The 22760-nt window shown below is 50.4% G+C and overlaps 1 protein-coding gene and 1 long non-coding RNA gene across 2 annotated transcripts; one reads left to right on the top strand and one right to left on the bottom strand.

The window, feature by feature from the left end:
• The first annotated feature begins 5039 nt into the window (after positions 1–5039).
• Positions 5040–13973, top strand: LOC131916028 (uncharacterized). The gene is made up of 3 exons (XR_009380490.1): positions 5040–5325; positions 11383–11589; positions 12367–13973. It is a non-coding gene; the product is annotated as an uncharacterized LOC131916028 (long non-coding RNA).
• Positions 10803–14359, bottom strand: Il13 (interleukin 13). The gene is made up of 5 exons (XM_059269335.1): positions 14157–14359; positions 13624–13985; positions 12480–12533; positions 11779–11880; positions 10803–11471 (listed from the first exon to the last, which is right to left on the bottom strand). The coding sequence occupies exons 2-5, from the start codon at positions 13765–13767 to the stop codon at positions 11373–11375; spliced, it is 399 nt and encodes a 132-aa protein (XP_059125318.1). The 5' UTR covers positions 13768–13985; positions 14157–14359; the 3' UTR covers positions 10803–11372.
• Between the last annotated feature and the right edge of the window lie 8401 nt (positions 14360–22760).

A 22760-nucleotide genomic window follows, 5' to 3' on the forward strand; every position in this document is an offset into this window, starting at 1 on the left:
AGGAGCTGGGCTGGCATTGCGCGGCCAAGTGCCAGGACCAGGCAAGAGGCAGCGTGTGGGAGAGCCACGTGTGTGGGCCTATGGTGTGTCTATGAAGCCCTGGAGGAAGTGAAGGGTGTCTGGAAGGGAGACCAGACAGAGGGGGGCAGTTCGAATCTGCACTGGTCCCGGGAGTCCATAGAGTGTGAGAGCGGGAAGGAGCCCGTGGCTTCAAACGGCTCAGCAGCAGCGTGTCAGAGTTAAGACTCGGAGTCAGACCAGGCAGTGGTGGCACACGTCTTTAATCCCAGCCGTCTGGAGGCAAGGGCAGGCAGATCTCTGTGAGTCTGAGGCCAGCCTGGTCTACAGAGTGAGCTCCAGGACAGCCTGGGCTGTTACATAGAGAAACCTTGTCTTGAAAAACAAAAACAAAAAACAAAACCAACAAAAGACCCAGAGTTGAGGGCTGGCCAGATGACTCCATGGATCAAAGCCTGATGACCTGAGTTAAATCCCCAGGGTCCACACAGAGGAAGGAGTAAGCTGACTCCTCATAAGTTGTCCTCTGACTTCCACACACATCTGTACACACACACCTATACACACGCATATGCATACACAAAGACTCCAATGAGCCTCCTCCGAATCCAGCTCCGGATGACTCTTCCAGTGACTTTGGGAAAGTTATTTTGTCTGGGTGTCCCAGTAAAGCCAGGCTGACAGTAAAACAGGGGTGTGGGAAAACTATATGTGTTAATAAACATCAAGTGTTGATGTAGTACCTGGAACATTAGGAAAAAACACAAGCATAAACACATTAGAAAAGAAAAACAAAGCCACCCCAGCCCAGCTGTAATCATCCGCCGTGGGAGCAATGTACCCGAACTGAATGCACTTAGGGGTGAGTGAGGAATCTGCTGTCTGTCGGTGACCTAGGTTGCTGGCCCAGGGAGCTGCCCTTCTGGGAGATGGCAGTTTAGAAGGTACAAGCTAGGGTCAGAGGTCAGCAATGCTGAACGGAGCGGCCACTGTGACTCTGAGCATGGAGGAGTTTCCACAGACAGCTTTCTACTGGGTTGTGAGACATGAGGGGGTAAGAAGAGACTCACTAGCCAGGGGGTGGTGGTGCACGCCTTTAATCTCAGAACTCGGGAGGCAGAGGCAGGTGGATCTCTGAATTCAAGGCCAGCCTGGGTTCCAGGATAGCCAGGACTAAAACAGAGAAACCCTGTCTTAAAAACAAAAAAAAAGAAAAAGAAATCAAAAACAAGAAGTGACCCACTAGCCACAGTAATGCTGGAAGAAGGATAGATGACCTGACCAGGAGCTGTAAAACAGGCAGGGTCAGAACCCCAGGGAGCGAGAGTCTCAAGAGCAGAAGTGAGGGGTCATGGGTCACGGTGATGGGAGATAAGAGTGATGAATTGAGAAAGTGGTGACATCAGCACAGTGGCGTCTGGGTGCAGGGGGACAGAGGTAGGATGGAAAGATCTAGATGACATAGAACCTGTGGTGTGGCCTCACACTGGGGAGGGCAGGCTGTGCCGTGCTCAGGCTTCAGGGAGGCACCTGGTGTCCATAGTTCAGCTTTGATGGAGTCCACCTGAGCTCAGGTTTCTCACCCATAGGACATACAGACCACACTTGCGGCATCCAGCCCATCCCAGCCTCTGCTCTCACCTGGGTTCTGGACATAGTCAGTAGAGGGGTCAGGAGAGTGGACATCAGACAGAACTGGTCCTCACATGCTAACCACTGCGGTTCGGTAATTGATACTAGAGGGGTACTTTCGTAAATGTTGGAAATTTTCTATAATAATTTTTTTCCAAGACATGGTTTCTCTGTGTAGCCCTGGCTGTCCTAGAACTTGCTCTGTAGACTAGGCTGGCCTCGAACTCACAGAGATCGGCCTGCCTCTGCCTCCTGAGTGCTGGGATCAAAGGCATGCACCACCATCGCCCAGTTTATAATACATTTCTTAGAAGATGGAGAGGTGACTCAGCTGTTGGTGACTCAAAGGTGACTGAGCAGTTAAGAGTGTATACTATACTTGCAGAGGACCCAGTTAGGATCCCAGCACCCACATTAGGTGATTTACAACCACCTGGATGTAACTCCAGCTTTGGGGGATCAGATGCCCTTGTCTGGCCTCCTGGGGACAATGCACACACACATACATGATTTTTTAAAAGTTAAAGATTTAAAAAATACTGATATGGGGGCCTGGACACGGTGGCCTCATGCCTTTAATACCAATACTTGGCAGCAGAGGCAGGAGGATCTCTGTGAGTTCAAGGCCAGCTTGGTCTACACAGCAAGCTCCAGGACAGCTAGGACTACCTTGTCTCAGAAAACACAACAAACATCAGAAACAAACAAAACAAAACAAAAAAATTGATATGGGGCTTGGAGATGTAGCTCTGTGGTAGAACACTCGGCTAATGTGTAAAGCATTGGGTTCACCTCTAGCTCTGCAGAAAAGTGTGTATGGATACTAAATTTAAATGTATGAGGCTGGGAAGATGTCTCAAGGGTTGAGACATCTTGTTGAGCAGGCATGAGGACCTGAGTTCAAGCTCCCCACACACAAATAGAAAAATCATAAAAACCATGTGTATGTAGTGCCATGCAGTACATATTTTATGCATGTTTCCTTTGTATGATATAGAGGTATAAATATATAATTGCACATATATTGCTCACACACCTCTCCAGAATCAGACTGTCTCTCACCCCTCCACTGATATGTCTGCCCACCTCTCCCACCTGGGGCTCTGCAGGACCAGGTGAGCAGTCTTCCTCGCCCCACCCTAGTGTTCCCACTTTGCACAACTGTGGGGGATCAGCCCCCACTTTTACAACTAGGGAACTCTCAAGCAGGGAGAAGTGGGGAATGTTTAGATAGAAAGAGATCTCTAGATGCTGAGAGGAAAGACAGAAACACAGGATAGCCTCGGGAGGGCCTGGGTCAATACCCACCAGCCCAGAACTTTAGTCAAAAGGGCTTTTTATAACAATGCCAAAGGGCAAGACAAAAAGACCTCCCCCTGCTAGATATAACCAAGTGTAGACCCTTCCAAACACCTGGTACCCAGGCCCGTGGCCCAATCATCCTCTTATGCAGACCTGCTGGGTAAAGCCACTAGGAAACCTCGGTGGGCTCCAACACACAACTACCAAAATGGCTCTGTTAAAAACTGAATCAGAAAATAAATAAATAGATAGATGATAGATAAATAAATACGTGACTTAGGTCAGGTGTTGGTGCATACACCTTTAATCTCAGCACTCAGAGGTAGAAGCAGGCAGATCGCTGTGAGTTCAAGGCCAGCCTAGTCTACAAAGCAGGTTCCAGGACAGCCAGGACTGTTACACAGAGAAACCCTGTCTCAAAAAAAAAAAAAAAAAGAAAGAAAGAAAAGAAAGAAAATAAGAAAGAGAAAACAACACACACACACACACACACACACACACACACAAACAACAAGCAAAAACCAAAACAACAACAACCAAAAAACCCCAAACCTGAATCAGATATGGCCTAGCTGAGCCCTTTCTCCCAGTCCTCCAGCTCCTGATCCTCCTGAGTGCCGGAGTTAGGGTCCGCTGCTTCTGCTCAAGACTTGGGCCCTTGCAGTATCCCCACCTGTGCCTTTCTCCTCCTAACACCCAGAGCTTTTCTCACGTGAGTTCTGTCCAGCCAGACCTCTGTTTTCATCCTATCTCATAAGTGAGGCACTCTCAGATTCCTGTGCTCTCCCCTGCCGCTGGCTGGCTTCTCTCTGTGGCTTCAGAGCTGCCTGACCCCCCTGTGCTGTCTGCTCTGCTGTTTCACTAGATCTGACCTTGCTGTGCTCAGGAACCAGATCAGTGGTACCTGGTAAGGCTGAAGTGAATTCTGGATGGATGGATGGATGGAGGGATGGGTGGGTGGATGGATGGATGGATGGAGGAAGGAAAGGAGGGAGGGAGGGGTGGGTGGGTGGGTGGGTGGAGGGAGGGAGGGGTGGGTGGGTGGGTGGGTGGAGGGAGGGAGGGGTGGGTGGGTGGGTGGGTGGATGGATGGATGAATGGATAGATGAATAGATGGATAAATGGAGCTCTGCTTCAGAGTGGCACCTGAGACTTGGCCCAAGTAACAATTCTTACAATCAGGGACACCATGGAACTTGAAGCCAGAGTTAATTTGATCCTTCATGAAGTCCTTGCCCTGAACCCTTGGCTACATGTCTAGCTATGTCTTCAAAAGGTCTGGATAAGGGACCCTGATCACAGACACAGAGAGGACTCCACCAAAGCACAGGGCCCAAGAGAAGAGGTAACAACAGCAGCCACATGTGTGGACAAGTGTCTGCGTGGGCTGTGGCCCTGAGACACGGGGGAAGACTTTCTCAAGAGAGAGCGGGAAGGCCGTTGAAGTCAGCAGGTACTCTCCTCTGTCCCCACGACCTTGGTGTTATTTCAGCCTCAGAACTAGCTGAGTGGTCGGTCCCCTGGGCACACTTCCTTCCGGTGTCTTCACTACCCACCGTGGATCTGAAGGCCTGGAGGCCCAGGAGAGCAGACAGCTCATCTGGCCAGGTTATAGCCATGCCTTCCCAGACACTATCCCTTCCTGAAAGAGCTGAGGGTCCCAGGATACCGTTTGTCCCTACGCCAGCCCCAGTCCCGATCTGTCCCTTCCATGAAGCTCAGGAATGTTCTGCTTTTCTCTATTAAATGTCTTTGTCCGTGGCCCCACTGGGGAATGGACGTGTACTTATCATAACAAAGTATGTAGCAGAAGTGAGAACACAGGAGAATGAGTGCATGAGAGGTTGCTTTTTCTTCTTTGATGTCCCTTGAACTCCAGCGTGGGCCTGAGTAGGGCCAGGGACCACAGAGCTGCAGGTCCAGGTAGCCAGTAGCCAGGCTGCGGGGGACAGCCAGGCTCTTCCCTAAGGAGGGTTTCAGGAAGAGCTGCGCAGCCCCCACGCACTGGTCCACTGTGATGCTCGAAGCGGAGATGACGAGATCTGCTATATTTAATTTTGGTACCTGCGTCACCTCTGACCACACAACAGCCCAGGGAAGGCAGGACTGGAGGCGTTTCTTAGACACTCTGTGAGGGGATCACTTTCCACTCGAGATGGTACTGTGGAGGGGAAGGGAGAGAGGGCAACAGAAAGTGAGGTCGTAAGTAGAAAACTGGTTCTGGGATTTCGAATGGCCTCGTCATGGGGGGCCCTCCCTGGCTGCCGAGAAATCAGTTGATCTGGGAAAGTTCGTTGCAAGCCATGCTCTCTGTCACTTTTGGGTGGAGCTGAGAAACGAAGATAATGAGACCTCGTGACTTTAGTTTTCAGAGTAAGAGAGGCCAGTGTGGGGGAGGGTGACTCTGGACAGAGCTCTAGTCTCCACCAGCCTAAAGCGTGGGACCACACAACCAGGGTGCCCCAAGCCAGGACACATGGCCAGTGGCACCTGCCACCATCTCAGTAGGGAGAAGCAGGCTGAGGCTGGTTTCCACTGACCAGCTGACTGCAGGGGCAAACACTGACGGTGGTGTAAATGTGACAGCCCATGGCTTGGTCAGCCCCATCCTCCTAGCCGCCCTCAGCACTAGGGGACAGACACAGTCCTTTGCCGGGTTCCTCTTCCTCCACCCCAGGGACTGGCCTCAGAGGAACCCTTGAAGTGATTGTGTTTTCAACACCTTGCCTGACCAGGAGAAGTGCTTGCTGTTGAGTTCAACAGAAACTGAGTGTGTGTCTCACTTCTCACCTGAGCCCCGGTCCCTCGTCCCTCCCTCCTCCAGTGAAACCTCCTGAGCCTGGGGTGCGGAGGGGCCACTCACCCCACGCCCTGACCACCTTTGCCTCCCCCGCTCCTCTGGGGCCCCCAGCTCTTCTCAGCTCCCCTGTCTCTGGGCACCGCTGAGAGCTGCCCTGGTGTATGGGAGAAAGCTCCCAGCAGCTTCCCAGGGGTCCAGGTGATGCTCTCAGACTTACACGTCTCCTCTTTCTTCCTCCTCCTCTTGTTCCTGACTGGGCCACCTCCTTGTCAGGTAGGTGTACCAGCTTTGTTCTGTGACACTGTAAGTTATCCTTTGTTCCTGAAGGGCCCAGCGCACCCCATTGAGGACCACAGGTCGCCTGGGCACAGTCTGCATAAAGGACTGGGGCTGTGGTGGGGATGAGGCTGCAGCTAGCTGAGGACCCCTAGTGGCCAGACCTGGTATGGCTGCATATGCACCTTGTATTAGGAAGGCTCCCTTTGGAATTGCTGCGGAACACACACACACACACACACACACACACACACACACACACACACACACACACACACCACAGAAGGGGGAGAGGGAGGGAGAGAAGAGAGAGAGAAGAGAAGGAGAGAAGAGAGGGAGAGGAGAGAATGCTCAGTGTGTGTGTGTGTGTGTGTGTGTGTGTGTGTGTACACGTATTTTTAAGTGCATGTGTACCTGTGCCACTGTGTACATGTGGAGGTCAAAGGACAACTTTTGGTTCTCTCTTTTAACCTTAAAAAAATTTTTTTGAAGCTTTTTGTTTTGTTTTTTTGAGACAGGGTTTCTCTATGTAACAGCCCTGGCTGTCCTGGAACTCACTTTGTAGGTCAGGCTGGCCTCAGACTCACAGAGATCTGTGGTGATATTGTGTTCTCCAATATATCGTGCACCCTAATAAATTTATCTGGGGTCAGAGAACAGAACAGTCACTAGACAGACATAGAGGCCAGAAGATGGTGGCACACACACCTTTAACACTAGCATTTCAGAGGCAGAGATCCATCCTGATCTCTGTGAGTTCAAAGCCACACTGGAAACAGCCAGGCATAGTGACTTATGCCTTTAATCTCAGGAAGTAATGGCAGAAAGCAGAAAGGTATATAAGGCGTGAAAACCAGGAACTAGACTGGTTAAACTTTTCGGCTTTTAGCAGCAGTTCAGCTGAGATCCATTTGGATAAGCACACAGAGACTTCCAGTCTGAGGAAACAGGATCAGCTGAGGAATTGGCGAGGTGAAGAAGCTGTGGCTTGTTCTGCTTCTCTGATCTTCCAGCATTCACCCCAATACCTGGCTTCAGGTTTGTTTTTATTAATAAGACCTTTTAAGATTTGTGCTATAGAGATCTGCCTGCCTCTGCCTCCCGAGTGCTGGGATTAAAGGTGAGCACCACCATGCCCAGCTGAGATTTTATTTGTTTATTTTATGTGACAAGGGTTTGCTTGAATGTTTGTGTACCGTGTGTGTGCAGTGCCCATGGAATCCAGAAGAGGGCATCAGATTCCCTGGGCCTGGAGACACAGTCGGTTGTGAGCCACCATGTAGGTGGGGGCAAGGAATTGAACCCAGGGCCTCCGGAAGATTAGCCAGTGCTCTTAACTACAGAACCATCTCCCCAGCCCCATCACTCCATCTTCTTTGGGAGTCAGCTGACCCATGAGCGTCTGTGCAATTGTCCTGTCTTCACGTCCCACGTTACCATAACAGTGCTGGGGTTACAGATGCCACCAGCGTGTCTGACCTTCTGCACGGGTTCCAGGGATGGAGTTTAGGTCATCAGGATTGTACAGCAAGTGTGTTTGTCTCCTGAACCATCTCCCTTATTTTGGACAGACTGGCTGACACCTTGGTCAGGTAGAGGGGACCTGGGTAGAGATGAAGCTATATTGATGGGAGATGCACAGAACATGATTTTCTGTTTTTCAGAAAATCATTATTCTTGGGGCCTGGGGAGCTGGCTCAGTGGGTAAATTGTTTGCCTTGAAAGCATGAGAAAGAAGGTAGGATGGTGCACACTTGTAACATCAGGGATGGGGAGAGAGAGGCTGAAGGATCTCTGGGGATTGTTTACCAGCCAGCATGGATGGCCTAATAGGCCAGTTCTAGACCAGTGAGTGAGAGACCTATATAGAAAAACAAGGTTCAGCTAGTGGTGGTGGCACACATCTTTAATCCCAGCACTCAGGAGGCGGAGGCAGGCAGAGCTCTGTGAGTTCGAGGCCAGCCTGGTCTACAGAGTGAGTTCCAGGACAGGCACCAAAGCTACAGAAAAACCCTGTCTCGGAAAACAAAACAAACAAAAAGTGAAAAAAAGAAAACAAAAATCAAACAAACAAAAATATTGCTCCTGAGGAACAACACCCAAGGTTGACCTCTAGCTTCTTTTTTTTTTTTTTTTTTTTTTTTTTTTTTGGTTTTTCGAGACAGGGTTTCTCTGTGTAGCTTTGAGCCTTTTGAGCCTTTTTCCTGGAACTCACTTGGTAGTCCAGGCTGGCCTCGAACTCACAGAGATCCGCCTGGCTCTGCCTCCCGAGTGCTGGGATTAAAGGCGTGCGCCACCACCGCCCGGCGACCTCTAGCTTCTTACACACACACACACACACACACACACACACACACTCACTCACTCACTCACTCATACACACATGCACATATATACATGCACAGTCACACACACATTACATACACATGTATACATATGCACACGCACACACGTTCACACACACACGTACATCACCCTTTTCTTAAACAACCAACCAAGCTGGTTGGTACTTGGGAGGCAGAAGCAGGTGAATCTCTGAGTTTGAGGCCAGCCTGGTCTACAGAGCAAGTTCCAGGACAGCCAGGACTGTTACACAGAGAAACCCTGCCACAAAAAAACCCAAAACAATTCATCTAGTTTTTGATTCTAGGCTATGGATGGAGAAGGATGCCAAGATCATTGCTCACCTGACTTCCCAGCATTACCCCCAGCAGGAAGGATGGAGGAGAGCATCCTCTTCCCCACCTTTCTAAGTTCTGTCTGGTACCATGTCTTGCAGTCCCTAGTCTAGGTGGCTGGTGCCGTGCCAACCACAGATGGTCCTTGGCAAATGTGACCGTGACCCCTTTGGCCCTCCCGGGAGCCAGTGCTGTCCTGCTGCACACATCCCACGCCTGTCTGCAGGGATTCTCTCTCCTCTCTCTCTCTCTCTCTCTCTCACAGTGGCTGACTCCAATGCTGTTGTGTGGCCTCTTCCCCTCTCTCCTTTGTTGGCAGTGAGGCAAGAAGGGAGCACTTGATTCCCCAAGAGTTGGCTGACATAACAGAGTTCCTGCCACATCCTGGTGTTGCATGGCTGACATGCGGCTGTGAGTACTGGAATGGAAGGTTCCAGTCTGCTCCAGGAAGGTCCCTGCCTGTCATTTGTGGTGATGTACAGTGTGTACCCCAATATATTATATACCCTAATAAACTTGCTTGAGGATCAGAGAACAGAACAGCCACTAGATTAAACACGGAGTCCAGGCAGTGATGGCATACATCTTTAATGCTATCGCTCACTGATGGATCTCTGTGAGTTCAAGGCCACACTGGGAACAGCGCCAGGTGAGGTGGCACACACCTTTAATCCCAGCACTTGAGATCTCATGCCTTTGCTTGGGGAGGACACATGCCTTTAATCCCAGGAAGTGATGGCAGGAAGCAGAAAGGTATATAAGGTGTGAGGACCGGGAACTAGGGGCTTTTGAGCAGAAGTTCAGCTGAGATCCATTTGGGTGAGGACTCAGTGGCTTTCAGTCTGAGGAAACAAGATCAGCTGAGGAGTTGGTGAGGTTAGGTTGTCTGTGGCTTGTTTGGCCTCTCTAATTTCTCAGAATTCACCCCAATATCTGGCTCTGTTTTTTTTTTTTCTTTTTAATTAATAAGACCTTTTAGCCAGCGGCGGTGGCACATGCCTTTAGTCTCAGCACTCGGGAGGTAGAGCCAGGCGGATCTCTGTGAGTTCGAGGCCAGCCTGGTCTACAGAGCGGGATCCAGAACAGGCACTAAAACTACACAGAGAAATCCTGTCTCGAAAAACAAAACAAAACAAAAAATTAATAAGACCTTTTAAGTGTTCGTGTTACAGTCATTTAGAGTTTGAGTGGTCTCTGAACCCCACTCCACACCTGCTGCAGAGGTACCCTACCCTTCTCGGTCTCTTTCTGCTCTGGGCAGCATCTCCCAAGGATGCTGACAGATCTCGTGTTAGCCAGAGCTTGCTGGTGCAGATACTTTCACCCCTCCAGCTTTTGGGCCAGCAAGGGGGAGGCAGGCAGTCCACCTGCCCTGAGGTGCCATCTTCCATGGCCTCATCTGTCTACCCCAGTCCCCCACATGTCAACTGATTCATCCTGGCTTACAAAGCGGTGATGAGTGGGGTCCAGAAATTCAACAGGCTGTCCCTAGAATGTAAGTAGTGAACGCCCCATCAATAGAGAACATCCACATGGGCACTGTAGTGGAAAGGAGCCGTGTATATAGGCAGGTGGCTGTTAGAAAGGGGCAATGTGGGGCTTTACTCCTTCCCAGCATGTGCCTTGGGCAAGCCTTCTGCCCGCACCACGTCTCGGGCTCTTATGTGCCTCCCACTGTGGCAAGGGAGACCTGAGACTGTGTGGGTGGTGCAGACACAGCTGGCCAGTCATCGGGAGATACCCAAGAGGTTCCCCGCCTGCTCCAGACACCCCCCTTGAACCCCAACTTCCTGGCCCAAGCTCCCTCTGTTCACCAACAGTAGACAGGGGGTGTATCCTCTACCCACCCCTACCCCCTAGCCCGGAGGGCTGCCTCATACTGGGCTCCTCAGTCTGGAGCCCACAGGCCAGCATCCCCAAGGATCAAAAGAGAAGGCAAAAGCAGACAGGCCTATCTGTCACAGTCTTTATTTCCAGTTTCTAGTTTGACAGTCAATGAAAACACTTGTTCAATGACAAGCCTCCCCCCCGCCCCCCGCCATTCCCCACACATCACCTTAAGTGTAACAGGCCATTCTTCCATATATTATTAACTCTTTGCTAACCTATTTAATAGTTTAAATATAAGGATAAAACAATAAGTTACTTCACGGCTGAGGGCTGGTTGCTGCCGGCCAGCAGACAGGACTGTGGTTCTGGCCTTCCCTCCTGTCCCCTGCCTGAGGTGAGACCCGGAGGCCCCAGTGAGGTAGCAGAATTGTGTATACAGTAATTATTGCCAGGGACCCCAAGGCCCACTGCTTTGGTGCTGGGGCCCCAAGTCTCAGGGCGCAGGCAGCAAACCATTCCCCCACCCCAATACTGACAGACTCATTTAAATAACATACAACCATAATAAATAAGATCAAGAAGAAATGTGCCCAAGCTGCTCTCTGCCTCAGTCGGCCTGTGTGAAGCAGGCCACAGGCATAGGGATGGACTGACAGAGGAAGTTGCCAGGCTGAGGCCCCCGGCACTAGGCAGGCAGTACAGGCCAAGGTCAAAGCTAAGGCAATCTTATCCCTTCCCAACCCTCCTCCCTGCCTCCCAAAGAAATGTCGGATGTGAGAAAGAAAAATGGTTCCACAGCTGAGATGACCAGGGCCTGTCTCTGTGTTTTTCTCTTGTCACTGGAAGGTGCCGTGTCGAAAAAGTTGCTTTGAGTAGCTGAGCAGTGTGGTTATGAACTGGACCACTTCAATTTTGGTATCTGGGAGGCTGGAAAGCTGTAAGACAACAGAGAGGCCCATCCATTAGAGGGACGCCAATGTCGAGGGCAGCCAGCACCCATCAGGGGCTTTCCAGGGACTGTCCCGTACAATGCTCTCCAAAAGTCCCTGCCAGGTGGGTTCTGGTTTTGCCTCTTTATAAATGTGGAAACTGAGGCTCAGGTAAAAGTTGGGAGCCCTTAAGCCCAGGACCAGTACCTCCTAAGACTGGGTCCCTACTGCCTCAGTGGACCCGCTCCTGGGTAGATACACACATGGGATGTTCAGCCAGGCTACCAGCAGGGAGGGATGGAGCAGGCCTTACCCCAGCCGACTTCCGGGTGCAGAGTCCACTCAATAGCCTCTGGGTCTTGTAGATGGGTTTGCAACTGGAGATGTTGGTCAGGGACTCCAGGGCTGCACAGAACTATGGGAGAAGAGGGCAGGTGTTGGGCCTGGCTCAGGTTACAAGAAGGCAGTTGGACTGGCCAGATGGGTATGGGGGGGTGGGGCAGAAGGAGCATAGATTATGAGGAGTGAGTGGGTAGCTTCCCAGGCAGGGGTTCTCAACCTGTGGGTCATGGCCCTTTTGGGGGGGGTCGCATATCAGAGATACCCTGTGCATCGATATTTACATATGATTCATAATAGTAGCAAAATTACAGTTACGAAGTAGCAATGAAAATAATTTTGTGGTTGGGGGGGTCACCACAGCATGAGGAACTGTATTAAAAGGTCGCAGCATCAGGAAGGTTGAGAACCACTGAGCTAGAGTTTGCTTTTACAGTTGCTTTCTGTGAAGCAGAGTCTCATTCTGTAGCCCAGGCCAGCCTGGAACTTGTTATATAGTCCAGACTGGCCTCAAACTCATGGTAATCCTCCTGCCTCAACCTCTCCAATTCTGATATTCCAGGCATGCGTAGCTCTGAAGGTGGTTTGCAAAGCCCTAGCTGCGTGAAGAGGGCTTAGAGAAAAGAAGGCCAAGACCCACAGCCGCCTCCACATCCCGAAGCCCGGGCTCCTTACCCCGCCAGCTGTCAGGTCCACGCTCCACACCATGCTGCCGTTGCATAGCGGAGTCTGAGGAAACAAAGAGACCATGAAGTAGAGTGGGAGCAGAAGTCACGGGCCTCACCCAGCCAGGCCAGGCCCACAAGCACCCCTAGTGTAGCATAGAGTCGGGCCTGACAGCCCCTCAACACTGTAAGCTCCAGAGGGGCAGGGGCAGTCCTGGAGTTGAGAGAGGAACATCGAGTGGCTATCGACAGGGGAAATGCCTCATCTGAAGCTTGCCACAGTCTGGCCAGGAGCATGGGGGCCTACAGAGAAGCCAGAGTGCAGTTTCATAGAAGGGTAGGAGAGGCTGCTGTTGACCTGGTCAAGCCGGGGCTGAGGCAGTAGGAGCCCGATGTATCTCTAGTCTGTTCTCTGGGATGCTATGTTAGAAACACACAGAGGAAGCCTCATACGATTCTTGCAAGGCTTGAGTCTAGACTGTGACATTAACCTCCCCCAACCTTACAAAACGAAGGCTCTGTGCCTGCCTCTGGAGGTATCAGAAGGGACAACACAGCGTAACACCAGGTTTAGCAATAATCAATGGTCGGACAGTGTGAGCTCATACGCCAGTGGCGTCGGAAATCCAGTTGGTAGATGCCAATGGCCCCGCCATTTTGAGCAAGTTCTCCACTTTGGTTAAACAGGGCAGTTTCTGGGAACCACAGTAATCAGCGTTCCACAACTAATGCAGCTCATTGTCCTAGATTCTGGTCATCCCCCAGCCCCACTCTCAGCCCTCCTTCTGCAGAACCTTGATAATGATTGGTCAACATGGAGCTTCAAGGACCACCTGGCACTCTCTGGCTCACCATTCCTTGGTTACCCTAGCAAGCTCTGGATCCACATCCCAACCCTCCCCTGTCCCTGTAACCAGCCTAGACTGTGAGAAGTCTGGGAGCTATCTGGTTTCCCCTTCTAGAAACCTCTCTTCCATGGGTTTTCTTGGAGAAAATCTGTCCCGTTGTAAAGGTCTTTCCTTTGGGGGACCTTTCACTGACCACACTGTTGCCCCCACCCCCAAGCTAGCTTCTCTTTTCCCTCTATCATACATACAAGGCCAGACCCAGCCTGCTCATGACGTCTTCCGGGGAGGGGGAGGTGTGTTACTCACCCTCTGGTCTTGTGTGATGTTGCTCAGCTCCTCAATAAGCTCCTTGAGGGCCACAGGGGGCGGCATGGGTCGAGGCACGGGGCCTGGGGCGGCGAGACCACCAAGGCAGGCGAGAGCCAGGACTGCGGTCACCCAGAGCGCCATGAAGCCCAGAGCCAACGAGAGAACCAAGGCGCAGAAGAACTGTAGGCTGGCTTAAGCTGGTGGCTTTGTGGCCGTAGCCTGTGGCAGCAGCTTTTATAAGCCCAAGTGGTGACGCCTCACCTCTGGTCGCTGCTTTGTTGGGCATTATCTGAAAACCACATCTTTACTCATCTTGATTTTTTTTTCTTTTTTAGCTTTTTTGGAAAATCCAGTGCCGTCTAAAGGAAAGAGTCTGATTTAGTGGATTTATTGAGAAGGGTCTGGGACAGAGTTTCCAAGATAGCGGTGGCTTATCTCCCAGGGGGGCATCAGCAAAGCCAGCTTTCGCCCCAGTAGTTCCACCTGGTGACCACCACCCCAAGCTCCTGGGCAGCCAGCCCAATACTGACCCCTTTGGGTTGCTAAGTACCCAGCAGCCTCTGGGCACATGGCAATATCTGTCTTCTGTGAGAATCGGGGACATTTTCTTCTCTTTCTCCCCCACCCCTTCTTAATTTCAATGAACATATCTCATAAATCATCCAAGGACACAGAATTCAAACAGGACAGAGGGAGTGAGGGAAATTCACTTCCGTCCACCCCGCTGCTCCTCGGCTTCATAAGTGGGAGGGATCAGAGTTCATACTGTACAAAGTTTATTGTGACGCAGCCAGCTCAGGTATTCCCCAGACCGTTCACGTGTAAAACCGTTCTGGTGCCGATTCTGTCAGCGGGCAGCCTTCCCTCTCGGCCATTCTGCTGGGACCCTATAGCTGGGCTGGGTAGGCATCAGGCTGCTCCAACTCCAGCCCGAGTCAGAGAGCATGATGCGGCCGAGACTGGGGCCGCCACACTTGCCGCCTTCTCCGCAGAAGCGGTGCTGGCCTTCTAGGGCCTCAAACTTCCCTGCGTGTTCAGGATGACTGAAGGGGGCAGCTCCTGGGCCTGTCTCCTGCAGGCCGCCCTCAGCTGCAGGATGCCAGCACATGACCTTTTTCCTAGTCTTTCCTCATCCTCAACTACCACCCTCTGCAGAGGCCACAGCATTTGCCTCCTGGGGAGTGACTCAAGATGCACCCTCACCTACTTCCTCCCTTAGGCCAACAGCGGCCCCTTCATGCCCCTCTCTTCTTTCTCAGACTCTTCCCCGACTCATTTCTTCTCCTCAGCCAGCCTCCATCTTCTCACAAAGGTCCTCAAGGGACTCTGGCGCCCTCTCTCCTGCAGGACCTAGCCTCACCCAGCTCTCTTCTCATGGGAACACCATAGACTGCTCTCTGTCCATAGTGGAGGCTTCCCAGCTTGTCTATAGACCTGGGAACTGGACACCTGCCTCTGCCCCTGGCAGCCCCACAGGTCTTGGAGTTCTTTGCCTAGATAAGTGACCCCTTTGGGGGCCTCAGTTTCTCATTCTGGAGGACAGGGCAGGCGGCAGATCCCTTGGAGGTCTCCTCGGTGGGGGAAGGCTCGGGGAAACACCTCGGGTGGTGCATGCATGAGTCAACGCGCCCCTGCCCCTCAAGACAAGCAGAAGGCGTGCGGGGAGCAGCGGGTAGGCGCCCCCGGCGCGTGGGAGAAGGCGCGCTGGCGCGGCGATGGCCCGCAGAGATAGGGGCGCGGCCTTATGTAACGGGAGATGGGGTCGATAAGGGGACGTGCGCCCCGCCTCCTCCACGGTCTCCGGGAAGGTGCGGCCACCACCCTCGCTGCGCGGCAGGACAGCCCCGGCTGGACCAGTGTCCCAGTGCCCTTGCGCACCCTGGAACATCGCGCGCCTGCCCCTGCCACGACCACCAGGAGAGGGGCCACCGCCCCCAGGCCCGCTGCACTGGGAGAACCGAGAACTTCTCTTTCATTTTTTTTTTTTTCTTTCCCCCAGGCAGGGTCTCCCTGTGTAGCCCTGGCTGTCCTGGAACACACTATATAGACCAGTCTGGCCTAGAACCTGAAGATCCTCCTGCCTCTGACTCCTAAATGCTGGGATTAAAGGTGTGTGCCACCACCACCTGACACTTCTTTTGTTTTTAAATCTTCATGTTTCAGTAAGTTTAAGGTGGTGTGCTTGGCTGCTTTCGTACTGCAGGTTGGACACACCTGCTCAAACTCCAGGCCAGCCCGCGCTGCAAAGCTAGACCTTGGCTCCAAACACAGCAATCAAAAAAAGCCGGGGTGGCGGCCCACGCTTTAATCCCAGCACTTGAGAGGTAGAGGCAGGCAGATCTCTGAGTTCGAGGCCAGCCTGGTCTAGAGAAAGAGTTCCAGGACAACCAGGGCCACACGGAGAAACCAATAAACAAACAAACAAATAAACACAAAAACTGTGTGTGTGTGTAACTTCCTTGCTGTTCTTGAGTGTGAACTTTGTAGATGACAATGGCAGAAGATTGGATACGTTTTAGACCAAGATGGCCTTGAAGTTGTGGCAATTCTCCTGCCTCTGTCTCTGGAGTGCTGGGATAAGTGCCAGGATTGTGCTTCATATCCAGCTGTGTTCAATCACCTATTACACCATGAGAAACCAATTTCCACAGGGTGTGGCCTGCGCTCGGGGCACCCACGGGCCCATGGCCTGCAGCTGGGCAGTTTGCGGGTTTCCAGAAGTAACTTGGTAGGGGAACGTTCCTGCCTGCCCTGCTGCTCGCCTCGGGACCAGCTGGAGTTTCAGGACCACTCCCGCTCTTGCTGGATCGCCCGGGGCTCTGGGTCTCTTCTGCAAAAGTGTGGGTGACAAATTGGGAGGAGTGCGATTGTATGGGTTGTTTTGTTAAGTACAACTGTTCATTTGATTTTCATGGAAGTTATGCTTGCCAGGAATTTCAGAAAAGACACGCTATGGGGCAGTATGGCTCTCAGTCTACACAACACACGTACAGGAAGAGAGTCCATCCTCCTCAGAGCAAAAGGCCAGGTCCCTGAACCAGGCTTCCACGTTCCTGCTCCAGCCCATCGTATGTGCCGGATGGTCTGGCTCCCTGCACATACTAGGAGAACTGGTATGCTACCCATCTCTGAGCCAGGAACACCTTCTGCTGGCATCTGTGAAACTGTGGCAGTGCATGTCCTGAATTTGTAAGTAGGATACAAATGTCGGGTGCTACAGGGATTGTTGTTGTTGTTACTTTGTGTTTTTGGAGTCAAGGTCTCCCTATCTAGACCCCACTGGCCTCAAACTCAGTGCCATCCTTCTGCCTCTGCCCTGAGTGATGGGATTCGAGGTGTAGGTCACCAGGTAGTTTTCTGTTTTTGTTTTTCAGTGATTTAAGCCTAAATTCACCTCCTCAGAGGTCTCCTGTGGCCCTGGTTGGGAACCTCTCTCTGTCCTTCCAGGCCCACTTGGGCACAGGGAGTTTGCTGTGCATCCCCCACATACTCCCAGTCCTTGCTTCCAGATTTTCCCCTTTCTCAGGAGATACCTGTAGTAACTTTCTTTTAGATTCTGGTTTTGTCCGAGGCAGGGTTTCTCTGTGTAGTTTTGGTGTCTGTCCTGGATCTCGTTCTGTAGACCAGGCTTTCAAACTCACAGGGTTTTTTGAGACAGGATCTCCTGGCTCTGCCTCCTGAGTGCTGGGATTAAAGGTGTGCACCACCGCCACCTGGCCTGGGTTTTTTTATATAGTTAATTTTAACTGATATACAAAACCATAGAAGTTGTGCGTATTAATGGAGGAGCCATGTGATGTCCAGTACATGTAGACACCATGGGATGCCGGAATCAGGTTAAACATTCATCTTCTGATGGGTTTGTCTTTTGATATCTGTGTGTGTGTGTGTGTGTGTGCGCGCGTGCGCGTACACACACAGCTGGTTGGCTATAGATAGCTACTCCTATCACTCTCCATTATTTTTTTGAGACAGGATCTCTCGCTGAAACTGTAGCTTGTTTTGGCTAGTCTGGCTGGCCAGTAAACTCAATGGCTACCAGTGTGTTCCACCATCCTTTATATGTGGATGTGGAGGATTTGAACTTGGGCCCTTACTCTTGCACGGCAAGCATTTAACTCACATTGAACCATCTCCCAAGCTCCTTCTGACAGCTAATAAAAGGAGTGTAAGAGGTAAAGTTTTGAGAATGTGTGTATCTAAATATCTTTACTTTGTTTGTTTGTTTGTTTGTTTATTTATTTATTTATTTGGTTTTTCGAGACAGGGTTTCTCTGTGTAGCATTTGGAGCCTGTCCTGGAACTCGCTCTGTGACCAGGCTGGCCTCAAACTCACAGAGGTTCACCTGCCTCTGCTTCCCAAGTGCTATGATTAAAGGCCTGTGCCACCACCACCCAGCAAATATCTTTATTTTAATATCAAATAAGCACACAGTTTAGCCAAGTATAAAATTTTAGATGGGAAACAATTTCTTTCAGAATTTTAAAGGTCTATCTTTCTGAGGCTCCAGAACCCAAAAGTCCTTTGAATTTATGTCTTCCCTCAGCCTTTCTTTGGAAGGTGGATGGATTTTTTTTTAGTCTTCGTGGCTCCTGTTTCCAGTGATGTGCTTTGGAGTGGCCAGTTTTGTCTGCTGTGATAGACGTGCACAAGACCTCTGGCCCAAACTGACCAAGTGCCCTTTATCTTCCTTCCTTTTGCCCTTCACATGGCACATAAATTAGAACCATATGTGTGCATATAAACACACACACACACCACACACAACTAGGGCAGGGAGACTCTTTCCTGATTGGAACTGTTGTGGTTTTCTTTGTGTTTTATGCTTCTTGGAGTCTGGTCTTCAACTTTTCCTGTCATTTCTCCTCTGCTTTCCATTGGAAAAATGTCCCTCTGCTGGTATATTTCCATAGCCTTATTTTTTTATCCCAGGACTATTTTATTCTTTGGGGCTGGGGGAGGTGTGCGACTATCATGTTCTTTATTTCTTTGGTGAAAATCTGAGACGGTGTAAGAATTTGTGAGTTGTCCGTTCCTTCTCCTGGTTGGTCTCCATTTCCTCCAGTGTGTGCCTGTGTACTAGCATTGGCAGTTGACACAAGGGCCTTTCGCATGCCAGGTACACAGCCGCCACCGAGCACCACTCAGTCCTCTTCCGCTTTGTTGTGTTACAGGTTTCCCTTGGAGTGTGGATGAGCGTTCATTACCAGTTCCAATTGCCCCCGCCGTGTGTGTGTGTGTGTGTGTGTGTGTGTGTGTGTGTGTGCACGCGTGCATGTGCATGTGCATAGTTTTGCCTGTGTGTATAGTCGTGTCTGTGTGCACTCACGCTCACAGTTGTGAGTGGAAGGGTGCACATGTGTGTGGAGGCCAGAGGTTGATGCAGGGATTCTCCACCTTATTTTTTTTGTTTGTTTGTTAAGGTGGCTCCCTTACTGAATCTGGGCTGATTCCCTGGAATGGCTTCCAGCTAGCCCCAGAGACTGTCCTGTTTCTGCCTCCCCAGTGCTGGATTAAAGGCACACAGGGATGTGGCCAGTGGGTGCCGTGGTCTGAACTCGGTCCTCGTGTTTGTGCAGCAGGTACGTTACAACTGAGCCATGCTCCAGCCCCTGTCCCAGTGTTAGAAATTAGTTAAGGTTAGGTCCTGTTATTTATTTACTTATTGTTTTTTTTGTTTCTTGATTTGAGACAAAGTCTCACTGTGAAACCCTGGCTGGCCTTGAACTCAACAGAGAACCTCCCACCTTCTACCTCTGGTGCACTAGAATCAAAGGTGTGTGCCACCACTCCCAGAGAGGTCCTATGAGATGATGATGATGATGATGATGATGATGATGATGATGATGATGATGATTTTGGATGAATTGAATGCTCTTTATTTAAAATTATTTTAATTTCCTGCCAGCACACCAGGTATGGTAGCCACACCTGTAACCTCCGCACTCAGGTTGAAGCGGATGATCATGAGTCTGAGGCTGTCTGTCCTGCCTGAACTTTTTATTCTTTCCCTTCCTCTGTCCCGAATCAACTTCTTCAAGGAGCCTGGCTTGTTTTCTTGCAGTGGGTGTTTTGAGATCGAGATGCAGCACTCCATGCATCATTACCAGCATGGCGCCACATGTTAGCCCTCTCAGCAGACAGAGCTAGGATGTATTAGGCACACTGACCCACACTAACTGTATTTCTCTGTGTGCTTCTCCTCTGCACTTTCATTAACATACATATAAACCTTACCTTCTCCCATTTTTTAAATTTATTTTTGGCTTTTTGAGACAAGGTTTCTCTGTGTAGCCCTGACTGTCCTCTGTAGACCAGGCTGTCCTTGAACTCAGATCCATCTGCCTCTGCCTCCCTGGGATTAAAGGTGTGAACCACCACTCCCTGGCTAGTATCGTCTCCCATTTCTACTTGCTGAGGTCAGGACTGTTAAGCATTCACACTGTGCAACTGAAGCCCAGAACTCTCTGTCCTGAGAAACAGAGCCTGCCACTTTCCAGATCCCCACCTCGCCCAGGCTCTGGGAGCATTGTTACTTGGATCTCTATAAACATGCAGTAGTTTTCCCTTTGTGACTTGGCCTAACATCCTCAAGGCTCCTCCACACTGCTGTGTGCCTCAGAATTTCCTTCCTTTGTAAGGCCAATATTTCACAATATGAAGATCGCGAGTGTGTGGTCTGCTTCTGACGCTTGGCTGCTGTGCCAATCTTAGATCTTTGAGTGTGCTTTCAGTTGCTTTGGGTATATTCCAGAAATGGGACTGATGAATCCTACTCTAATAAAAACATTTATTTGTATTTATGTGTCTCTGTGTGTGTGTACTCTGTGGGTTACAAGAGGGTGTGTCAGGTCCCCTGGAGCTGGAGTCACAAATAGTTGTGTGCTGCCATGTGGGTGCTGAGAACCAAACCTGGGTCTTCTAGAAGAGCAGTACAGGTTCTTAACCATTGAGCCATTTCTCTAGCCCCTAGAACATAATTCTTAGGAATAATTGCCTATAACGCCAGCTCCAGAGGATCTGACACCTCTGGCCTCTAAGGGAACTGCACTCATGTGCACACACCCACACACAAACATGTGCACAAACACATTATTACAAATAAAATAAAGTGTTTAACAAGAGTCGCTCTAAATGTCTTCATCATTTTAAGGAGCTATCACAGAAGCTGCATTTCGTGTTCCACTAATAGGATTCACATCCTCTAAATCTCACTCTGTGTGGGGGGTGGGGGGGCGGGGTTAGCAGTCATCCTAACAGCTCTAGAAGTGTTGCATTGGGACTTTGTCTGCATCTACGTATGTGCACCATGCATGCCTGGTTCCTAAAGAGGTCAGAAGAGGGCGTCGGATCTCATGAATCTGGAGCTGCAGACAGTTGTGAGCCAGCATGTGGGTGCTGTGACCCAAACCCGGGTCCTCTGGAAGAGCAGCTAGTGCTGCTGACCTCTGAGCCCTCTCTCCAGTCCCACACTGTGGCTTTGGTTTGCACATCCCTAGTATTTAAAGATGTTGAAAATTTGTGAGTTTATTTGCCTATTTATTTAGACAGTCTCATGTAATCCAGGTTGCCCTTGAAGTCACTATGTAGCTCAGACTGGCCCTGGATTACTACCGATCCTGCTGTTCCTACCTTCCAAGTGTTGGTATTACAGGTGGGAGCCACCATGTCTGGCTCATATCCCTGCCCTGTTTTTTGACAAATACATATTCAAGTTCTTTGCCCATTTTGAAATCGGTTTTTAAGAATTGCTACCTTAGGATGCTTGCTAGGATGACTGCTAACCCTGTCTGCCTGCTTCTCTCTCTCTCTCTCTCTCTCTCTCTCTCTCTCTCTCTCTCTCTCTCTCTCTCTCACACACACACACACACACACAGTGAGTGAGATTTAGAGAATGTGAATCCTATTAGTGGAACACGAAATGCAGCTCCTGTGGTAGCTCCACATTGTGGAGGCTACAGAGATGGCGAGGCAGTTGAGAACACTCGGTGTTCTTGCAGAGGACCCAGCACCCATGAGGAGGGTTACAATGGTCTGTCACTTTAGTTCCAGTAGATCCAGTGCCTTCTCCTGGTCTCCTTGGGCACTGCGTGCACATGGCGTACAGACATACAGGAAGGCAAACACTCATACCCATAAAGGAAAACTTCATTTTCAAATTTGCTGCATTGTAAGAGTTCTCTAGTTGGGCTATCATGTCATATCGTGCAGATGATTGACAGATGTTTCTCTCTGTGCTGCACATTCCGTTTCTGCCCTGTTCATCAGGTCCTTTGGTGCACTGATATGCTCCAGTGTGTCTGCATTTTCTTTGGCAGCCTGTGCTGCTGGCGTGTGTGTGTGTGTGTGTGTGTGTGTGTGTGTGTGTGTGTATTAGATATTTGCCTTGCTAGCATGTTTTCATACGATACTGCTCTGGAGAAGAAAGGGTAATGGAACCTGTGAGATAAGAAAGCAGAAGTGGAGTAAGTGACAGGGAAGGAAGGGGACCCTCCAGAGGGGACAGGAACAGGGGAGAGGAGCCACTGAGTGAGGTATAATGCCACATACATATGACACCTGTTGTGGTTGGTCAGCCTGAAACATTCACAAAGAGTGATCTTTCGAGTTTCCTGGCTGCTATCAGTGTGATGTGGACCTTGTAGAATGAACTCAGCTATATTCTTTTCTCCCTTCCTGTTTTTCAGAAGAGTTTAAAAATGACTGGGTTACTCTAAATGTCAGACAGACATCACTAATGAAGACATTGGCCCTAGGCCTTTCTTTGTGGGAAGTGCTTAACTTTATTGGACACAGGGTCTCATGTATCCCAGGCTGCCCTAGAACTTAGTATGTAGCCCAGGCTGACTTTGAATTTCTTTCTTCTTCTTTTTTGTTTTTGTTTGCTTTTTGAGACAGGGTTTCTTTGTAGCTTAGGGGACTGTCCTGGAACTTGCTCTGTAGACCAGGCTGGCCTCGAGCTCACAGAAATCCACCTGTCTCTGTCTCCTGAGTGCTGGGATCAAAGGCGTGGGCCAACACTGCCTGGCTTTGACTTTGAATTTCTGATCTTCCTATCTCCACCTCCTGCGTGCTTGGATTATAGGCGCGCGTGCATACACACACACACACACACACACCACACACACACACA

This window comes from Peromyscus eremicus, chromosome 8a (genome assembly GCF_949786415.1).
Source record: "Peromyscus eremicus chromosome 8a, PerEre_H2_v1, whole genome shotgun sequence".
Taxonomy (NCBI): domain Eukaryota; kingdom Metazoa; phylum Chordata; class Mammalia; order Rodentia; family Cricetidae; genus Peromyscus; species Peromyscus eremicus.